The sequence below is a fragment of the Harpia harpyja genome, chromosome 18 (assembly GCF_026419915.1).
Source record: "Harpia harpyja isolate bHarHar1 chromosome 18, bHarHar1 primary haplotype, whole genome shotgun sequence".
Lineage (NCBI taxonomy): Eukaryota > Metazoa > Chordata > Aves > Accipitriformes > Accipitridae > Harpia > Harpia harpyja.
In genome coordinates this window covers 18,821,794-18,840,362 of record NC_068957.1, presented here as the reverse complement: position 1 = coordinate 18,840,362, position 18,569 = coordinate 18,821,794, and the positions used below count along the sequence as shown (strand labels likewise).

The following is an 18,569-nucleotide window of genomic DNA, read 5'->3' as shown; positions in this document are numbered from 1 at the left end:
TATGCCATCCTAAAGCAGGAGGAGCATTCCCTGCTGCCCGTGATCCATCTCAGCCCGGCTCATGTGAAAATGTCTGGCTGAGAGTACTGCGGGTGCAATGCTTTGCGTGTTCACCTCCCTCGTGGGCTTCTGCTACAGGGACGATGCTGGATGCCGATGCCCGAGGCACCCAGCGCCTGCTGGACTCCCCTTGCCTGCGGTGCTGTGCGGCAGACGTGGGCGATGCCGGTGGCACGCTGGCCCAGGGCATGTGTGAGCCGTGCCCCAGCTCATCCACAGCAGCCCTCTGCATTTGGGATCTGGGGACTTAACACCATCTCAGCAGTGCCGCTGTGTTCAGGAATGCAGTCACGGGTAATTAAAAGGGCTTTTTATTTCCTTATTACCACATTTCCACTGCGTTCTCTCAACTTTTGCCCTTCCAAGAGCAGAAATTAGTTCGTTTACAAATGTTTATTAAAATGCAATGATTTCTGAAAACCACGTAGACTCCTACGGTCTCCCTTCAACCAACCAGTCCATCCCCCAGCACGGCGTAACCTCCCGTGGGTCAGGTAAGCCTCGTGATTTCCTTTATCCACTTCAGGTACTTGGAGACCCTGGTGTAGATGCCGTATTTACCTGGCTTGGCACATTCCTCACCCCAGCTGGTGATCCCCGTGAGAAACCAGGTGCCCTCAATCTCGGTGGTGTAGGGACCTCCGCTGTCCCCCCCGCAGGTGTCGCTGCCCCCGGCCGGGAAGCCCGCGCAGAACATGTTCTGCAGGATGGTGGTGGAGGTGCTCTTCAGGCAGGTCGGCCGGTCAACGAAGGGCACCTTGAGGATCTGGAGGATGGTGGCCGGCCGGCCGCGGAAAAGCGTGCTGCCCCAGCCGCTCACCGTCCCCGTCCCGTGCTTCAGCAGGGCGTTGGTGAACTCCCGGCTGCCGATGCAGATGGGAGTGACGTAGCTGTTGAAGCTGAGCGGCTGGTCCAGCTCCAGGAGGGCGATGTCGTTGTGGTGCTTGTTGATCGTGGCGTTGTACGTGGGGTGGGGAAGGATTTTCACCACTTTACGCCACTGCTCTGTGTTGTCTTCCTCGTTGGTGTTGTATTCACCTGCAGAGACGAGCATGGCTTGGGCTCCATGGCCGGACCAGCGACCGTGCCCTGCCAATTCCATCCCGATGCGATACCAGCCCAGCCGGGTGGTTGCAAAGGGATGAGCGCTGCACACCCCAGCCCTCAGGCTGCTCCGAGCCTGGTGCTGGCAAGTCTGCTTGCTCCTTCTCAAAGGGCGTTGGAGGTTCCCCGCGGCAGCACCTCCTCGGTCCCTGCAGCCGGCAGGACCTGGACCCCCAGATATGACGCCAGGCACGCACCGGCCGATCAAGTGCCAAAGGTCCAGATGCTTTTGCCAAAATTAGTAGCAATGTGGCTGTTCTTGGGATTTAGCACCCTCACAGATATGTAAGGGGGATGTTGCCCTAACATCAAAGAGGGGAAAGCCCCTAGAATGAAAAATCTTCGTTTAAAATAAATCATTTATTAGTGAAAAGAAACCTGACCTTCCCTTTTCTAAAACCACGCAGCCACAGGGCAGAATGAGGTGCAGGGGGGCTACGAAATGCCACCCCCCCGAGGCTCACAGGTGCCCCCGGGTCCCTGCTGCCCACACGAGGCTCAGCTGCTTGCGATTGCAGGGTGCTGCCGGCAGCTTCAGGCTCCTGTGATTGAGTTGCTGGCAGCCTATTACCTCTCCTCCCGGCTTGTGTAACAGGTAGAGGGAAGGGAAAAATGTTCTGTGGTCTTGGGTCGGCAAATGGGCAGCATCTGGGTCCGTCTGTCGCCGAATCCCTTCTCCTGCCTGTGAACTGGCTATGCTGAAGGCTCCTGAGCAGGATGACTTTTCCCGCTTGCTTTCGCACAGCCCAAGAGGCGCAGGGTGCGTTTAACCCCTGCTGCAGTATTTCTACATGCTTTGCTGTAATCTCCAGAATATACGATCTCCTCTAAACAATATCTGCAGCACTCCTGGCCCTGGCAGTGTCCTGTGTCTGCTGCGTCCGCCTGCGAGGAGCGGCACGGAGTCCAGAGAGAGAGGTGAGGCAGTTTTCTGTGTTCATGTTAATGCTGGTGCCTGATGAAGGTGGGTTTGGTGGCTGGTGCTGCTGATGTGCTCTGTGAGGGATTTTTTGCAGCAGAGTGTGAATGTCAGCTTCCTCACAGGCTCTGTTTCTACAGTGTAAATGCAAGATAGATGTGGGGGAGACTTTCAGGAGGTTTTTCTTATGCTATGGCTGCTTACTATTGCTGGGGACCTGAAAATATGCTTCAGGGATGAAAGTGGAGAGGCAAAGGAGGACAGGGGAGGGGAATGCTTCTTCCACCCCCTGCTATTGATTTTTGGGCCTCCTAGGATGTTATGTACAAAGCTGAACATCTAGCGTGAATGGGCGTGAAGGAATCAGCTGTTGCCCATGCAGTGTACATGGTGCAGGCACAAATTCAATAGTCCCTGAAGCCCTGCAAAATCATATTTTGCTTTCTTGACTTGCTGCTTGTCCAAAATCCTGCCCTGGAAACCCAGCGGTGCCGCAGAGCTGTGTGAAGGTAGTGTGAGGGGACTTGGCTGATAACGTAGCCTAAACGGATGGGGTGCGTGACATGTAGGAGAGAGCCTGAAAGGAGAGGCAGTTTGCATGCAGATGTAGCAAATGCAAAACCTCTGTCCAGGTGGAAATGTGCTTTTCTAGGGGGAGACTGGTTTTGCACTGGGCATTTTGTACTTTCTCACGTTAGTGGGTGTAAGGCTGGGCTTTGTGCTGGGCTTTCCAGCAAAACTGCCTGAAAGTAGGTGGCAAAAAATGCTGTGTGCAAACTGCGAGCCTCATCCTGCCAGCACTGGGCAGGTGGTGCCCAGCCCCATAGCACTCGGTCTCCAGGGTCTGGCCAGGCACATTCAGGAGCTCTGCCATGTTAACATGGAAGATGAAGGTGCAGCTGGAGACCTCTTGATGAGCTTGTTTCTGTAGATATAAGCTCAGCGCTTCAAGGCTCAGGTAGAATGTCATTTTTGTCACTAATGCATTTCATAGTGTTTAAACAGAAAGCATGATTCTTCCATGTCTCCTCTCGGTGCTGCTCGTAGCCATTACTAACTATATTAGTGTTCCCCTCCTGTACCGACCAGTGTAACCCTCTTATACTACATATTCACACAGGGGAGAAAAAAATAATTTGGGGAAGCTGATTCTGCCACAGCTGTGAAATGTGGCACCACAGTGCTTGCCAAGGCCCCGTGCTGAGTTATCAGCAGGCTGCCTAGCAGGGTGTCTGGAAGGGCTGGGTACCAAGAGTTGGGGGAAACACCATTTTTCAAGCAGAGATACATTTGTTTTATAACATAGCAGTATCACTTGCTGTGCAGCCTGGCCACACCACCCCTGCTTAACTCCCCAGAGACCCTGCTGTAAAAGCACACTTCCCCACACGCCAGCCTGGTTTCTCTACTTCAATCCATAAATTCTATTTACTTCTAAAGAAGTTAGGAGAAAAAAGTAATTATCTTCTCCTTGCAAGGAGTTAGTTAGGTTGCTGGTGCCCCTCTTGCACCAGCTACGTGAATCCATTCTCTGAGTTGTGTGAAAACTTAGTGCGACCCCCAGGAAGAGCAGAAATCCCTAGTGAGGTCCTACGTGGCTAGTAGAGATAAAAATCCATCACATCAGCTCGTGAAGCAGCATCTTAACTGAAGCCCACCGGGCTTTTAAGCAGCCTGGGGTTCTCTCTGGCTCGGATGAGATGATTGCCTGTGGTCAGGTTGAGCTGTGCTTGCGACAGGGTCCAACAGCTCCATGGCTTTGGGACCAAGGCCAGACCCAGCTCACCGCTCCCACCGGAGGTGGTGGTACCTGCAGAGACCAGGCTGCCGAAATGCCGCAATCTGCAACCGGTGCCTCGATGCCCTAAAGCAACTTGTGCTGCGTTGCCGCCCGTCACGGTGGCGTGGGTCCCAGGGTTCTGCGCGATGCCTTGTGCCTGGCCAGTGCAAACCCCGTCCCGCATCCCTCACCTGCGCTGGCCCGATGCTGCCCGAGGTGCTCACCTGCCACGGCAGTGACGTTGTCGCCTGGCTGCAGGCAGTGCGCTGCCGTCACTACCCATCTCTCGTTGATGATGGATGCGCCGCAGAAGCCCACGCCGTGGCTGTTCACCAGATGAACCTGTGGGAGCGGAAGGAAATCACACTCGTGTTTGTGTAAATCGGTGAGGAAGAAGAGTGCGATGCACAGGTTTTGTTTGGCTGTAGGATGGCCTGCGTTTAGGTCGTACAGACCCAGTGATGCTAGAGATGCTGCTCCTCGGGAATTCCCTGCCCCTCTGTCTGCTGTTGTCACAGCGGGTAGCCAGCACCGCTCCGCACACGTGTTAGTGCCCCATTGCACTTCTCCTCCCTTTGCTGCCAGGCTGGGAGGGCAGACAGCCCCGAGCGTAAACCTCAGCATGAAACTCAGAGCAGCCAAAATACAAGCACTTCTGCACCTCCTAAAAGTGCCAGTGACTAGATCTTAACTAGTTAACTAGGGAAAAAAATCTTAACTACCCATTTCATTTGGGCATCTATCTGCCTCAGCACTTACGAGGCACAAGCCAGGACATCCCTTATGCTAAAACTTCTAATTAAATTAATCAGCTGACTCGATGGACTGTGTTTAAAAGAAGGATTGCTTTACAATTCACCCTTTTCATTCCTTTTATGTGACGTAGCTCATCACTATCTATCTGCCTCGTACTTTCCACGTAATTCCTCATTCGATGCCTCGTTAGGCAGAGCCGGCTGCATTTTAAGGAGCTCAATATCCATAACGAAGAGGACGAAGCCTGCCCACGGTGATGAACCGGCGTGCCTCCAGGCCCGCAGCAGTCCCCATCCCTGGTGTCCGGCGTGGGGTCTGCCCCAGGCGCCGTGGGCCGTGCCCACCCCCGTGGCGTCCGGCCGCAGGGCAGGCTGCTGCCGTGGGGCCTGACCCCCACGCGTGCCTGTGGGTGCGAGACTGCCCGTGGAACAGCCGGAGACAAGACAGTGACATGGTTTATAAGGCCCTTCACTGGGATCTGAGCCCCACAACCAGCCCCAAGCCCCAGCACCCCTCCTGGTTGCTGCCTGAATCCCCAGCCGGCTGAGCATCTTCATTTGCCAGCTGGCAAAAGGGCAACCAAGATTTTTTTCGGAGGGTGCCTGGTCAGGTAAAGGTCTCCATGAGCACAGGCAGCTAGCCAGACTTGGTGGGCTTGTAGCGTGTGAATTTTCTTTCTTTATGGATAATGATTTCTCATATTTGACTTTCTGGTTCTTCTCTTGGCTCTCTGTGAATGCGTGGTGGGTGCCAGCATCACGTAAGGCTTGTCCCACGAAAGGCTGAGCCAGAAAGCTCTGCGTGGCCAGGGCAGTGGGACGGCCTCTTCCTTTCAGACACAAAACATGACCTCCCAACAAACCTCCTGCTGCTGCTGGTGGCCATGTATGTCCCCAACACATTACTGGCTTTTTTAGCTCTGAAATGGAGGGCAGATGCCTGCTCCTGACCCGTCTGCACACCCCCTGCTCACTGCTTTGCTCCCTCAGCAGACGTAGAGGGATCGGCTGATGTGTGTGAATAGGCATTTACGTCCCTGTGTGGGCAACTTTTCACTGACGTCACCGGTGTCGATCTGTGCCAGCGCTTGCAACAGAAAGAGATTTGCCATTCCTAAAACCTCATCTGAATTTATTATTTTGCGCTCCCAGCCACTGAGATTTCTGCGCTCACTGAAGCCAGAGTAGAATTTAAGGGCAGTAGATGACTTTGAAAAAGATCCAAGCTAGGAGATAACTTTCCTTTTGACAACAATTTAAAAGTACTTGCAGAGCAGTGGGTTGGAGGAGGCTTCTTTGCAGCCCCCCCCCCCCCCCCGCCTGTGATGCCACTTTTGGTGAGGTAAAGATGAGTAGGATGTCGCAAGTTGGATAAAGAAAGAGCAGCTGGATTTGGTAGATGTCGTACAAGGACAGATCCTTTGTTGGTATAAATTGTTATGGATCTGTTGAAACTGATGCAGTCAAAAAATGAGCTGCATTGTTCCTTGCGAAGCTGCGCCTTGCAAAGCTCCCCTCCCTCAGCCTTCGGCTTAATCTTGGTAAATTCATGGACTACTGGGAAATCTGTTGCTGTAGCTCAAAACCGGATCCTTTGTGCCCTGTCAGATTAAGCTGCTGTGACTGCTCTCTACCCAGGGTAGACCCCCAGCCAGGCAAGTTTTGTTGCTGTGGCATAAAACTGTATATAGAAGGAAGCTGTGTTCCTGTTAGACTTGAGATCTATTGCTAAAGTAACCTGAGAGACGGGCTTTGGATATGTAGAAGTAAGACAATCCTGCATTCAGAAGGAAATGAATAGACAGAGTGATTGCTGGGGTTACAGGAGAGCTGCAGAAAGAGCCAGTACCTGCCAAGGCACCTCGCCTCTCATGCTGTCTGATCCACCGACAACCCGGGTGCCCGTCTTAATTATCGGTGTGATTTTTGTGGTGGTGGCAGTGCTGGTTTCCGTGACGTTGTCGAGCACCTCGTCGTGAGCATCGTCGTGGTCATCGGCGGTGATGTTCCAGTGCTCAAAGGTGTTTATGGCTCGGGTGAGCTTGCTCTTCGCTTCAGGAGCCGTGATCCTCCCACAGGGATATGGCACTGGGAGAGAAACAGTCGCGGTTATGACTGGCTGCGCATCACGCTGAGGGTTACAGCGATCGAAGGAGCAGGCGAGGAGGCAAACGCTGCCTCGTCTCAGCACCCTGTTTTGGGACCAACACGGGAGACGCAGGGCTGTGGGCTGACCGTGCGTTCTCCGTGCAAACAGATGCCCATGCCTATGAGCCACAGTGCTGGTAATATGTAGAAGTAGCAAAAACATAATTGTTTTTGGGCTTTAGAAATGACAACCGAACAGCTTTTAAAAAGAAGAAAGCTTGCGAGAGGGAGCGTGTGTCTGATGGGACGGTGCAGCTGTGCCTTTATTTTGTGGGATGCTGAGGTGCATACCTGGGAGGCTTGCTGTGGTAGGCAGCCGGGCACTTGGCTGACATTTCTGCAGCAAGTAACTCCATACAACAGAAGTCCAGCTGGGAGGGGGCAGGAAATAATATCTGCCAATTGTACAGATAATCCTGCTTGGCACCAAGGTGAGGAAAACATTAATAAACTCTTTTTAGAGTTGTAGATTTTCTCTGTTTATGAAGATCTCATCTGTAGGCTTATTTCAGATGAGCTCTTCCCATTTCTCTCCTACGCAGTGTGTGCCGAATTCCTGCTGATAGTGGCAGTCAAAATAGTAAATAGCATCAGGCATTGTCTTTCATCTGAAAAGCTTTCGACAGCCCTGTGCAAACAAACTTAGTGTAAAATCAGATGTAAGTGCGGCCTACTGAGATTTCATATGCTTTTTTTAAACGGTCTGCTTTAGGAATAGGGCTTAAATAAGTGTTGAGTGATGGAAAGTGCTACCCGTGAGGTTAGGCTAGGAATTGAAGGTTTTAGAGCCAACGAAAGCTAAGCTTTTGCAGGAAGGGCAATTACCCAACCTGAAAGATGATCTTATTGCTAACAGTAAAACTTTCTGGTCCAGTGAAAGTGACACAGCATGTTGGGCAACACAGGCCTGACCTCTTAATGATCTCCATTAACAGAAGGACTCCCAGCCTAAGATACTTCCTACACTGATTGCTGAAAGTCAGCACTTGTGGGAGCTCCAATTGCTCCTGGCTGTACTTATCAGACCTTCAGAAACTAACTCACCTGTGCGGGTGCCTGCACGCTAGCTTAGGTGTGCAAATCTCTTACTCTCGGGTGATAGAAATACAATAGCATCAAATGTTAAATTGACCTTAGATGACAAAATATTTCTCTGCTCAATCTCCTCTTTCCTCTGCCAGATGTGCTGCTGAGATGTTCACGCCCAATTAACTTGCTGTGTTGCGGTGGGTTGGGATTGCATGTGTCAAGGTAGTTTGAGATACTATAACAGCCTAGGAGTGGGGTAAAGTTGGGGAATAGAACAAGAACCAGCTATTCTTTAGCCCTTTATGAAGTTGCATCCTCAAGCAATGCATTTCCCCTCCACTCAATACCACAGCTAAACCCTGGAGTCTAGTTCCCATTGAGGGTCTTTGTGTGCAGATACACACTGTTGGGAGGACAGCACCACCACAAAGCTTCACTTGTTTCCACCCAACTCGGGAAACTACACTGCCTGATGGCCAGCCATGACATGGACTCTCAGGAGGATTTACAGTAAGAAAGGTTGTCTTTTCTTCTGGAAAAGCCCAGAGCATCCTTGATGTAGGATCAGTAATTAAACAGTAGCTCCTGTTGGAAGAACATGAGAGTGAGCTCTGGCTGGACACCACCATGTATGCTGGTGTACCTGAACACCACGTTTCTGCCTCCGGAAAACTACTGATTCATATCTAGAAATATAAGATGGCTGCAAGTGGGAGAGGCACCTGTGTGAGCAGCCATCTGAAATGAGCATTTGCCTGGTGAACAAATTCATGGACAACTACCCTTGTTCTCCACCCATCTAGGCTAAAAAAGGGTGTTTAAATTGCATCCTTCAAGCCTGACCCCACATCTGCCGTTGGGAAAGTGCAGGGTCAGGCTTTTTACATTTGTTAAGCAGGAAAACAAGGCTGGTTTCCAACAGGATATTGCATTTCTATGAGATCCATGTATCTAAATCCAGGACAAGACCTTGGAAACTTCCACCCAAATCTCTTAAAAACACTTTCAAAGCTAACCTGTAGGTTCACAGGACTTTCCATCTTCATGAAGTCTATAGCCAGCAGCACAGGAACACACAACTTTCTGCGGTGGGTCATGCCTACAGAAGTGCTTGCAGCCTCCATTTTTAATAGCACAAGTGAAGTCTGAAAGAAAATAAAATGAAACTGTGAAAACTCTTTTGAAATACAACTGGTCAGAGATTTGTTGGGACTTGGGCCTTTGGACTCGGCCTATAACCCACTGGAACTGGTTGTTCCAGACTATGGAAACTGGATGCTTGTTTACAGGGAGAGTGTCCTCCTCCCAAATCACGTCCCTGCTCATAACGAAGGAGCGCTGGGCACCTCTTCAAGAAGGCAGGTTGAGGAACGGCCCTATGAGAGGTCCCACTGAGCCCTGGTGCAGCCTCCTGCATCCAACAACTGCTTGCTGTCTGAAATTTGGCAGCCTGACTGTAAAGGGCTCCTGCAAATATTTGGTTACGAGCCACGTGATTTCCCCACTGTCATACTGCTCTCCTTCCCCCCATGCTTACGGCAACTCAGCCCCAGTGTGGATGCTAGCGGAGAACGCCGTGTGTCAAATGGGAGCAAACCCTGAACCCACGAAGGGCTTTGTGCTGGGATTATCGCTGGGCTCCGAATTTAAAACCTCAATTCAAAGCCATATGTTCTTCCTGACATACCAATAAATCATTGCAGCCTGATGTGGAAGACCCATTTCAGCAGGACGTTTGATGAAACGGGTCCCAGACCGAGGCACGGCGAGATTCCCGTGACTTGCGCGTGTCTTCTCCCACCCCACCTTGCACTCCTCTGTGGTGGGAACACCATCTCTTGGAGGTGGGAAACCACTAATACGCAGACGCCCTTTTAATTCTCAGTGAGTTTTCAAATAACTTCACAGCAGATTAACTCCACTCCTACTTCCTCAAGGACACCTCCCTTCCTGTAGCCATTTTAATGCCATCATTTACTATTTTTACAGAGCTCCTTTTCACGCCTCACTTCTAGCTCTATTTTTGTTCCTGTCTCACTTCCACGAGAAATCTGCAATGAGACTATTTAAATTTGATGCAGCTTTGAAATGCTCTTTTTAACGTACGCTCCTCTCTTGCCAGAGCAGAAGCACAACTAGAAAGAGAATCTTTTATTAGTGCAGTGAGTCTAGCACATTATGCGAGTTGCACAGCCCCTGATTATATTATAAATATAAGAGCTGAATATCCCTTTTGCTTAAATTATCAGCTGTTTGGTTTTCATAAACTCCTCAACCCGTCAGGAAAATATTTGCCTTTTGTTTGCCTTCAGAATCAAGGTTGCTGGTGATAATTATAATTATGAATTTAGCAGAGTGCCATTGAGAGGAGGTTGCAATAATCCGGCCCTGCTCAGCACCTGCTGCCCAGCCTGGCGTGAGAAATGGAAAGGAGGAGTGAGAGGATGGGGGCCCCGTCGGGGTCGGTGGAAAACTGTTGCTTTCAGCAGGTGGGCACGTTGTCCCTGATTGACGAGCAGCCCCGGAAAGGCTTGTGCTGGGGAGATAAAGGAAGGTCTCTGTGTCAACATTTGCGCTGGCAGCTGCAGCGTGCTGAACAAAAGACCTTGAGCCTGAGTCTCTGTTGAACCCCGCGTAAGAGCAGGCGTCTCGGTGCTCAGTGGAGGTGGAGCTGGGGCTCCACCAAGGACAGGAGAGGACAGAGACATCTGCTCCTGTATCCCCAAGCATGTCCCCCTGTAATCCCGTTGCCAACAGGCTGGATTTGCACATTCACGCAGTGCCTTAGAGCAAGGTAAAACGTGTCTGAAACAGCTCTCTAGTAGGATAAAACTCTATGCCCATTTTGACACGGTGGGATTTCAAGTAGGGCAGAACAACTACAGGACGAGTCCCTGGTACGTACCTATCTCACAGTTTCTGCCTTCGTACCCAGCTGGGCACCAGCACACATAGGAACTTACTGCGTCCTTGCAAACAGCTCCATTTTTGCATGGATTGGGGTCGCACTGATCTCCATCTTGGAGAGAAGACAGGAGAATTAACAAACATGAGCATCCGCCACGGCTGGTGCCGACCAAGCACTGGAGCCTTGCTCTGTGCAAGCCTCCTGTTAAAGACGAGCAAGAGACTGCACACCTTCCTTCTTTGTAATGGAAAAGAAGTCGGATCCTGGCACCCAAGGGCACAACAGACAACGTCAGCGCTGGGGTAACGTCAGCAGCAGTGCTTTACCCAGAGTCCTAATTATGTACCCTGTCCCGTGTGGGTTAATTCTGCTCGTTTCAGCAGAACTCCTCTTTCAGTCTCACTCATGCAACATCTCAACAGGACCTCATGTCTTGGCTAAATTAGACAAAGTTAGAAGGTTTGCTTCCTCAAGAGTGGTTAGGATTTCCCAATGTGAATTATTTTAACACTACTGTCTTTAGTCTCTGAAGGTTTGGGCCAGTTCATTTGGGTTTGGAGACCTCTCTGTGTATTAGGATTGAGAGCTTTGGTCATTGCTCTTTCTTTCTAAGTCTTGTACTACTATTAACTGGTCTAGATTTTTCTTTACATGTCAGGGCTTTTACTTTCACAGCTGCCTACAGCTGAGAAGCTGAGGCTTTAATATAAATACCCAGTATTGCAAAATTAGTGATCTAACACTGTGGAAGAGTAAGTCAGTGACGTTAAATTACAGGGAAGTGTGCTTTGAAATGGTAATGCAAAGAGAAGGAGGAAGGGGAATGTCTTGATGCATTTGTGTCCTGCCAGTAAGCATGGCTATTAATGGTGCTTTCAGGAATGGACTGGAACACAAAAGGCAGATAGCAAACAGGGACAAAATGGTTTTGTCTTGTCTAAGGCATGGTGTCGGGGTTTGCACATAAGGTGTGGATCACGGCTGCTGTTGCTGCCCGGTGAGGGCAATCGGGGCTTGGTATCACTTGGGTGCTGTGCAAGGGGTGAGCCCCTGTGGACAGTACACGTTGGGAACAGCAGCCTGTAAGCTGAACATTAAACCAGGCACTTTGGATGACAGGGGAATACATGTCATTTACTGTTTTTGAAGAGCTAATTGGTTACAGTGGCAGGGAAACAAATGCAGTGTTGAGTTTCATCAGTTGGTTTTTCAGATGACAGTCTTACAATGCAAATCTAACTTTTTTATTTTATAGCCTGGACTGAATAATCTGAATTATTTAAGTCTTTTTAGTGAGATGTTCTGGGCACTTTGCCAATCTACAAAGCAGTTCATTTATTGAAATGTCCTTAAAATTAGTTTCAGATGTTTTAGTGGGCATTGAAATCTTTTTGGTAAGGGACTGAGGAGTCATTGGGGATGGAGGCTGAAAGGGAAAAAATAGATGGTGGAAAGAAAATGGTGGAGATGCAAGGGTTTGGGACCACTGGTGTGAATTGCAAACAGCTGTTTGCTATGATCATGTTGAGGTTCCACTTTAATATGGCATTTCTAGGGATTCATGCTGTGCTTGCACAAAGCTGTGCCTTATCTGGAGATCTCTGCTTGAGAACAGAACATTTGCTGTTTGCTGAAGGGATGTTAATTATCGTTGTTGTGTTTTACTCACTACCACGGCTGAAACTAGAAGCCCAGAGTGTGACCTGGGTTCAACGGATCCAGTGGTCTGTGTGAACCAGAGGTTCTGTGAGGTTTTTGAAGTTTGTTCAGAAAAAACCTGCTTGAAAAAAGAAAACATTAAATAATTTTTTTTTTTTTTTTTTTTTGCTTTGCAATTTGTATACAAAAGGGACAGACCTAGGCTGGGTGGCTGCAGGATTTAGGGTGCGTAACTCTGACTAGCTCTGTCCTAACACACTTTCTGAACGCTGGAATACATTTGTTTCACTAAACATCTGCTACTTATGCACTGAGAGATTAATATTATGCATTTGAACATGAAGAAAGCAGCTCTTACCAATGTATGTTTTCCAAAACTCCATCTGTAAAGTAAAAAAAAAAAAAGTTTCCTTTGATTTCTAATTTCTGGGCTCTGCCTGAGTGAAGTAGTAAAGGGATGACTCCAAAGCTAAAGCAAAAGACTTGCAGGAAAACAACCACCTCCGTAATCCCAGTGGTGACCAACAAACCTTTAAAGCAGTTCCCCAGCCCAGCTGATGGATCACAAATGAGAATAAAACACGATAGGTGCTGCACTTGGCCCCTGCAGGTTTTCCCCTTGCTGTTCACTCTTCCTTCCCCCTCTGTGCCTCCTCACCTGAAAGGCTCATAGAGGTGTTGGCCTGGGGGGATCAAGGTCTTGCCGTTTTGCAGCAGCGATACTCACTGTTTTCTCTGTGTTTTCAAACACTTCTCGGGCTTCTTCAAAGCTGCATTTTTCTTCTATGCATTCTCTCTCAAGGTTCCCAGGAATAACCTCTTCCAGTCTGTTTGAATTGGCTCGCTTTTGTCTGCTCAGAACGGAGCTCGCCTCTTTGTTCTCGATGAAGACTGCAATTTTAAAAGAAATAGGGGCTAGAGAGGAGCATGCACCACCATGGCATGCAGCTGGGATGGGCTGTCAGGGCTCTGTTCTCCCAGAAAGCAAGCCCTTTTCGTGCATTTGCCCCCCTGTTGCCCCATGGCCAGGGATGTTTCAGGATCATTATCATCTACTTGAGGTTTCTTTGGTGTCTAACTGAGGATCACATCTGGAGAACCAAGTCAAAATAGTCAATAGACAGAAATGACTGATGGCGAGAGGGTGATTAGGAGTGCTGAAGTTTGATGCTTAAAATACCCTAAAGCAGATGGTGTATCTCCTATCATAGATGCACAGACTGGAATATTTGAGAGGGGAAAATAACAGGCTTTTTCATGCTGCTGCTTGGTGAGGTCTTGTTTGGACACAGAAATTGTCCTGCTTTAACTGTCTCTGCGTGTTTTGGCTGTGAAAGGCCATTTGCCTCTGCAAGCAGCTGCGTCCCTTGGAAGCCACGGGCCATTTGCTTCTCTCCCTGCTCCTCGTCCTTGCCCATGCGCCTGGGTACCACCGTTTCTTGCTGGCAGGAGAGGTGACGTGAGCCCTCCTCACCCCCTGGGCCAGGTCATGTCAACGAAGTGGTGTGCATCCACCTTCAACTTGCTGCCCAAGCTCCTGGGCAGGGAGCTGCTGGTGCTGCCGGGACCCCCGGTCTAGGTGGGATGTCCGCGGTAGCCACCAGCCTTCCCATGGTGGCTGCCTGGTGAAGGGCACAAGGACGTGCATCCCATCATGGTGCTACCATGAACGCTTTCCCAGCAGGGCCACGTGTCCCATCGGCAGGGTCACCAGCAGCAGCCTTCCCGTGGCAGCTGGCGAGCAGGGTTTGCTCCTGACCCACTTCTTGGAGACCCCTGCCTCTGTTGAGCACTCTTCTCCCATCCCACTGCTCTAAAAAAGACATTATTCACCCAGAGGATCTTCCTGCTTTGCCTCCCCAGCCTCTCTTCTCTCTCCACCCTCCCTTAGCGCTCGCAGCCATGTCCCTTTTTGTCACCAGATGGCACGGTAGAGCAGCTTTTGGAGCTGCTGGTGGCCACCCTGGACACGGACCCTTATCTGGGGCTCTGTGCTGGAAGGGGTTCAGGCACCTGTGGGCCTGGTCCCTCTGAGGGTTAAGGAGAGTATGAGCTCAGCCAGGCAGACAGAGAGTGAGGAGCAAGTACCAGCTGCTCGTTCCTTCTCATGGCTAACTTCTGCTCTCCATCCAGAGCAGATCCCAGCCTCTCCGAACCCGCAGAGGATCGGTTTTGTTGAAGTCTCATGAGCCCCAGGAAGGTTGCTCTGATTTACACCATGCTACTGATGGTGTAACCAGCTCCTTCACCTAAAGATTTCTTTGCAAGAGACTGAGCTAATAGTTTTTGCAATGCTTTTAATCATTGTACGGCAAGCTTGCACCTCTGCCTTCCTCATGCTAGTGTGTTTTTGGTTAAAAACGGAGTGCATTAAAATCCTGACCTTAACCTAGCTGTTTGGCAGTAGATGTTGATGGGTAAAGCACTGACCTCTGAAGAAGCCGGGCTTGTTTCAAACACTGCAGCCCCCGTGGGGTGGCCGGTCCCCTCCCAGCTGCAGGTTGTGTTTTACGTCTGTGACATGAACATCCACACCCAAACGAGCCTCCCCGGCTGAGCGGGGGGCTGAGAGTGGGGGGGCACAGCCTTGCTGGAGGAGACCTGCCTCCTTCTCCCCATGGCATGGGCTGCAACCTCCAGCTTGTCCCCAAGTTGGGCAGAAAAGGCTCAGGTGAGAGTGATGGAGCAGCTTTCCTTGGTTTTGTAACCCAACGGGGCTCTCCGTGTACTTAGTGCCTGGGGAAGGCGATGCGGGCGCAGCCGCCCATCACCCTGCGTGAAGTGAGGCAGCCGCGTTAGACCCACTCCTTCATCTCTTCCCGGTGGGATGTGCCAGGCACCTGCCGTAATTAACCCATTTAAAGGAGAAAACTCATTTTAATGAATGCAGCTTTACCTCCCTCAGATCCCTCTAGGCTTTCTCAGTTGCTTACTGATCCCACATGCTGCTTTACAAGCAAAACTTGATTTGAACTGAACCTTGCAGGCCCCATGGGGTAACAGGCATGGTACTCACCCTGGCTGGAAACCATCCTCACACCAAGAATATATTCACACATGACTTACCAGCTCCTGAACCAGTATCTGAGAGAGAGAGATTGGTCTCCGGGCCAAGGGGCTGTGGGGACAGACCTGTCCTGCCAGCTGAGTATAGTATTTTCTAGGAGGTACACCTGGGTGCATAGTGGTACCAATATACTTAGGCTCTGCTCACTTTTCATTGCTAAGCAAACATTTTGGACAGAGGCCTTTTTCTTTTTAATCTGTTACTTGCAGTGTTTTAATGGAAGAAGAAAAGCCAGCCTTGCACCAAACAAGTACTCACACTGGATGTCAACCAGCCTCTGCTGGAAGTGTTGCTGCTACAGATAAATCAAGCAATAGCCTGCATTACTATGTGTGATTGCCCACATCCATCAACTACTCTATCTTGTCTACAGTTCTGGCTGCATCTTACAGTCTTTGTTAAATTCACGCTGGGTTTGGCTTTAAACAATTCTCACAGTGGCAAATCCAATGACTGTTTTATGGATGTGGGTACTTGTTTGTATTGCAGGACAAAGTGACGGCACACGAAGAGGTGTGGATGTTACTCCACCAGCAATGCTCTCCCCTTTTTTTCCTTCTGTGTGTGGGTATGTGCATTCTAAAATGGCTGAATCAAGCTCTGAAAGCTTAAAAGCTGCAAAAAATTTAAGAAAAATCCCATTCTTTAAATTAATCCCTGTGACACATTCTGCGTAAAATCAGCATTAAAAACTATTATTTCTTTCCCAAGAAAAGAACCAGAGCATTAAAAAGAGGAGCTATGAAACACAGCAATCCCTCTGAGCTCTCATCTCTTATGAGACTGCACAAGCCGTCCCACTGACAAGTGACAAACTGTCCCTTCACCTGTGCCAGTAACCCCCCACAGCCAAAAGTGAAGGACTTGCTAGGTTTTAAACGAACCCACCTGTACTTTCGGCACCAAGACAAGCTCCCAGAAGACAAATGGAGAGTGCGAGGGGGATATTTGCCATCTTCTTCCCGCTGCCCAAACCTCTTGCTAACAAATTTTTCAGGTGGTGGAGTTCAGTCAATAGTTCCAAAGTGCAAATGCTTGTTTATTTACTCTGGGTAACCCTTTAATTTAAGGTCCCCAGATGTGCCATTGCTGAAGCTTGAAATGGCCGCATGGGTGTTATCAGGGAGGGCATATCCACGTACAAGAAGCCCGCTGGGTAGTTGCAGTCCTTGAGCTCATCTTCTGCTCTGTAGGATGTTACTGCCATGTTTGGGGGTTGAGCATAGCACAAGAATAAATTAATTCAGCCTCAGTGAACCTCTTTAGAGCACTGGATCTCCCATTCCTATCCAGGTGATGTGGTTGGCCATATAAAAAAAAAAGTTCACAGTAGCATTTTCAAAGGCTTCAGTATGGTCCATGTTTCGTACAAAAGAGCCGGCACAATTCCCTTGAAGACAACCCTACAGATGACGTTTCTTTTCGGGGACCAGGAGCCCTTGGAGCAGGGCCATGTCAGCCAGCATGGTCTCACATGGGTTATCTAATTAAAAACCTGGATGAAATGAGGTGAGACTACTGGTGCGTTATCTAGATCCGCTGGGGCAAACCCTGGATACACACGGAGTTTCCTGGGTCCTGTACTTGAGGCCCCGGGAAGGAACCTGCTACTTGATGGACAGTGGGCTGGCATAGGGATGTGCTGATAAAATGCCGGCTCTGGAGCGGGGAGAGTGTGCAGGCTCCTGGCTGCAGGGCAGCCTTTGCCCAGGGCAGGTTCACAGGCTGCTCCTGATCCACACTGGCCAAAGAGAGAACTAAAAGGGAGGGAAGATGGGGGAAATTAAATAGGAAAAAAAGGTTTTCATACAGAAAAGAAAGAGTGGGTTTTCCCATGGAACCATTCATATTTACTGGTGGGTTACTTATAACTTTTAAAACCCATCTCTTCCCTTCTTCTGACTTTCCCTTAATATGAAGAGCTATTTCAAGGTGAGTAATTGCTTTTGGGAAAATGCTGAATATTGTAAAAAAATAAATAAAACATCCACTTCTGGAAAGGTCAAAAATCTCCCCCCCCCCGCTTCCTTGAGGAGCTGTAGGGAAAGTAGGCCAAAATCTTTCATCCCACTCTAGGGAGGGCTCGTGGACTTTCTGACAATGACCTCTTCCTCAAAACCTGCTTCCCAGTTTCTGCTTCTTCCCTCGCTCCTCCATGCATAGGGCAGAACTCAAATCCATCATTGCACCCGTGCACATCTGGGGCTTGCAGTGCTCTGCCCAACTACAAAAAGGTCTCAGACAGAGGCATTTTAAGGCAGAACTCCATTTCTGAGTGTGTTGTTGGTGCTATTGCCTTTTGGTATTGGCTAAGCTCTAACACTATGCTTAAGAAGAGCAGTAAGAGGCTAGCAGGCTCTGATGGCTTGTTAAAGCAGAAGAGCTACAAGAGGGGAGCTGGCAGGTTTCACTAGTTCCCAGCAAAGCAAGATGGATGTTCTGCTATTGTCAATGCAAGGGAATCCCACAGCGCGTTTCACAGCACCGCGAGTGCTCACAAGCAGGCGAACGCCGTGCGGTGAGATGCAGAGTACGTACTGGGTTGGATGTGCCTGTGTCTCGCAGGCTGGAGAGCTATTAGTTGCTATGAGGCTACAATAGCCCTTGGGTAGTTGTTAAAGTGTTTGCTTGAGCTTATGAACCATAAATTCTGTGCACTCAGTCGAAAAAATTAAAAATATTCCTTCGTGCAGCAAATGGGAGAGATGTTTATGGTTGCATGGGTATTTGGAGTTACCTTTCTATGCAGAAAGGACCGATCAGCTGCAGGTAAATAGGAGATGTTGAATGTGAGTTACAGCCTTGTGAGATCTGTGTTGCCTAGGTGGGCAAAAATCTTTTATTTTCCCTTTCTTGAGCAAACAAAAGGTCCTGAAACCTATAATTCATCTTTTTTCTTCTTGTTCCATTTGAAATGATCTTTATTCATCACTGACAGTAGCTTTTGTTATCAAATTTCTGGGGTAGATAAATGAGTTAGGATGAAGTAATGTGCTGTTGATGTAAATTGAATGCAAAGTGAAGAAGGTAATGATCATCTCATTTTCTGTGCATGAGAAAATGCAAATGTGAGAAAATAAATTGAGCTAAAATGTTGAAACAATACATCTCCTATCAATAAAGAGGAGTGTAGAGAATGG

General features: G+C 49.3%; 1 protein-coding gene across 1 annotated transcript; it reads right to left on the bottom strand.

The window, feature by feature from the left end:
- Positions 1-355: 355 nt before the first annotated feature.
- F9 (coagulation factor IX) lies at positions 356-16,440 on the bottom strand. The gene is made up of 8 exons (XM_052813553.1): positions 16,318-16,440; positions 13,090-13,253; positions 12,721-12,745; positions 10,701-10,814; positions 8,812-8,940; positions 6,468-6,706; positions 4,088-4,205; positions 356-1,098 (listed from the first exon to the last, which is right to left on the bottom strand). Exons 1-8 carry the CDS (start codon positions 16,382-16,384, stop codon positions 551-553), a joined length of 1,404 nt encoding a protein of 467 aa, XP_052669513.1. The 5' UTR covers positions 16,385-16,440; the 3' UTR covers positions 356-550.
- Positions 16,441-18,569: the final 2,129 nt, after the last annotated feature.

What these genes read in the sequence shown, in the direction of transcription:
- F9 (XM_052813553.1), bottom strand. Translation starts at nt 16,384, where the DNA reads ATGGCAAATATCCCCCTCGCACTCTCCATTTGTCTTCTGGGAGCTTGT. An exon ending in TTGAAAACACAGAGAAAACA is followed by an intron (nt 12,746 to 13,089) that starts GTGAGTATCGCT and finishes TTTACTTTACAG; the next exon opens with ATGGAGTTTTGGAAAACATA. An exon ending in AAAGTCCTGTGAACCTACAG is followed by an intron (nt 6,707 to 8,811) that starts GTTAGCTTTGAA and finishes TTTCTCTCCCAG; the next exon opens with TGCCATATCCCTGTGGGAGG.